A 1,761-nucleotide genomic window follows, 5' to 3' on the forward strand; every position below is an offset into this window, starting at 1 on the left:
GCCTGAGCATAGAGAATGAGATCTTGCCTGTATGCTTGCGTTGCAGGCTGCACGGGGGCCTCTTCCTCGGGGTCGGTGCTCTCCTACTACTCGGTGGGTGCTGGACTCTGAGGATAGAGGCTCAGGTCCCCCTCGCGCCCCTGGAGTCTGGTTATCTTCTCTGGGAGGGAGAGTTCATTTGCAGTCGTGCTTTGTTCCGTGATGGAGTCGGGCTGTGGCTGGGGGGAACTCATAGTGTCTAATGCCTCCTTCCTTCATCAGGAAATGGAGCCCCTTGGGTGGATTCACACGCAGCCAAACGAGTCGCCTCAGCTCTCCCCGCAGGATGTCACCACCCATGCCAAGGTCATGGCTGACAACCCCTCTTGGGACGGGGAGAAGACCATCATCATTACCTGCAGGTAAGGCATGTGGCCAAAGCTACCAGAAGTGCTGCCTGGGTCTGGCACCTGCAGCCTGCCTGCCCCAGGCACAGGCCAGAGCTGGAGCCTCTGCTGCTGGCAGTGGAGGGCACGGGCTGCTCTGGAGAACTTGGGGCTTCAGTCTGTATGTGCTGAACCGGTGGCTCTCCCCTGGAGCTAAAGGGAAAGCTCTGCTGGCTGGTGCGGCATGAGCAGGGAGGTGGAGGCCCGGCTTCTCCAGGCACACTGTCTCCTGGCTGCTCACCGCTGTTCCTCCTCGTCTGCAGCTTCACCCCCGGCTCCTGCACACTGACGGCCTACAAGCTGACTCCCAGCGGCTACGAGTGGGGCAGGCAGAACACGGACAAGGGCAACAACCCCAAGGGCTACCTGCCTTCCCACTATGAGCGGGTGCAGATGCTGCTGTCGGACCGCTTCCTCGGCTTCTTCATGGTGCCAGCGCAGGGCTCCTGGAACTACAACTTCATGGGTGAGGCCCATCTCGGGGAGGCAGCTCCAGGCAGCTGCATGGGAAGGAGCTGTCCAGCGCAGCGGCGGTGCTGCTCTCAGTCCCTTGCTGTGCTGGCTGCTCCCTTGAGCCTGCTCATGGATCATGGAGACAGGGCAGTTCAGGGGAGGCCCGCTTGCCTGTGGCACGGGGGTTATAGCAAGTCCTTGCAGTAGAAGGGCTGGGCAGGGGCTGCAGGAGGCCGGGGGAGAGACGAGAGAAGCCTAGGGCTGATGGCAGCTCTTGCCTTGGAGGAAACTAGAAGGCTAAGGGGGGGCAGCAGGGCTGCAGCTTTGGGCCTGGGACTAAAGCACTGCCTGCTTTCAGGTGTCCGGCACGACCCCAACATGAAGTACGAGCTGCAGCTGGCAAACCCCAAGGAGTTCTACCACGAGGTCCATCGCCCCTCACACTTCCTCAACTTCGCTCTGCTCCAGGAAGGGGAGGTCTACTCGGCAGATAGAGAGGATCTCTACGCGTAGCCCCCGGCCCTGCAGAGACTCGGTGCTGTTGATATTCAACAGCGTGTTCCAGGCCCCGGGCCCATGGCCGTCGGGGGCACTCTCGTCTTGTGTAGCTCGTGTTTGCTGCTTTTTAGATGCTTCTGGGTCCAGTCCGTGACGGCAGCGCCAGTGCACTGTCTGTGCTAGTTTTGGATGTTCTTTGTAGTTTCAGAGAATGGCTCAATAAATTTTATATCCACGGTACCCTGTCCTGTCTCTGGGGGGGTGGAGGCAGTTCCCCTGCTGTCTGGGCGCAGCTGCCGGCGGCGCTGGGCTCCCTGCAGGGCCCCGGTCCTGCGACGCCTTCGGGGCCGTTGCACGGGCGCCGGGCCGGGCCGGGCCGAGCCGT

At 61.7% G+C, this 1,761-nt stretch overlaps 1 protein-coding gene across 1 annotated transcript; it reads left to right on the forward strand.

Moving 5' to 3' along the window:
* Nucleotides 1-186: 186 nt before the first annotated feature.
* Nucleotides 187-1,614, forward strand: LOC109293413 (pre-mRNA-processing-splicing factor 8-like). Its single transcript, XM_019511314.1, has 3 exons — nt 187-401; nt 689-891; nt 1,237-1,614. The coding sequence occupies exons 1-3, from the start codon at nt 202-204 to the stop codon at nt 1,389-1,391; spliced, it is 558 nt and encodes a 185-aa protein (XP_019366859.1). The 5' UTR covers nt 187-201; the 3' UTR covers nt 1,392-1,614.
* Nucleotides 1,615-1,761: the final 147 nt, after the last annotated feature.

Source organism: Gavialis gangeticus, unplaced genomic scaffold, assembly GCF_001723915.1.
Source record: "Gavialis gangeticus isolate Ggan-Ray unplaced genomic scaffold, GavGan_comp1, whole genome shotgun sequence".
NCBI classification, from domain to species: Eukaryota; Metazoa; Chordata; order Crocodylia; family Gavialidae; genus Gavialis; species Gavialis gangeticus.

What these genes read in the sequence shown, in the direction of transcription:
- LOC109293413 (XM_019511314.1), top strand. Translation starts at nt 202, where the DNA reads ATGGAGTCGGGCTGTGGCTGGGGGGAACTCATAGTGTCTAATGCCTCC. An exon ending in ACCATCATCATTACCTGCAG is followed by an intron (nt 402 to 688) that starts GTAAGGCATGTG and finishes CCTCGTCTGCAG; the next exon opens with CTTCACCCCCGGCTCCTGCA. An exon ending in CTGGAACTACAACTTCATGG is followed by an intron (nt 892 to 1,236) that starts GTGAGGCCCATC and finishes GCCTGCTTTCAG; the next exon opens with GTGTCCGGCACGACCCCAAC.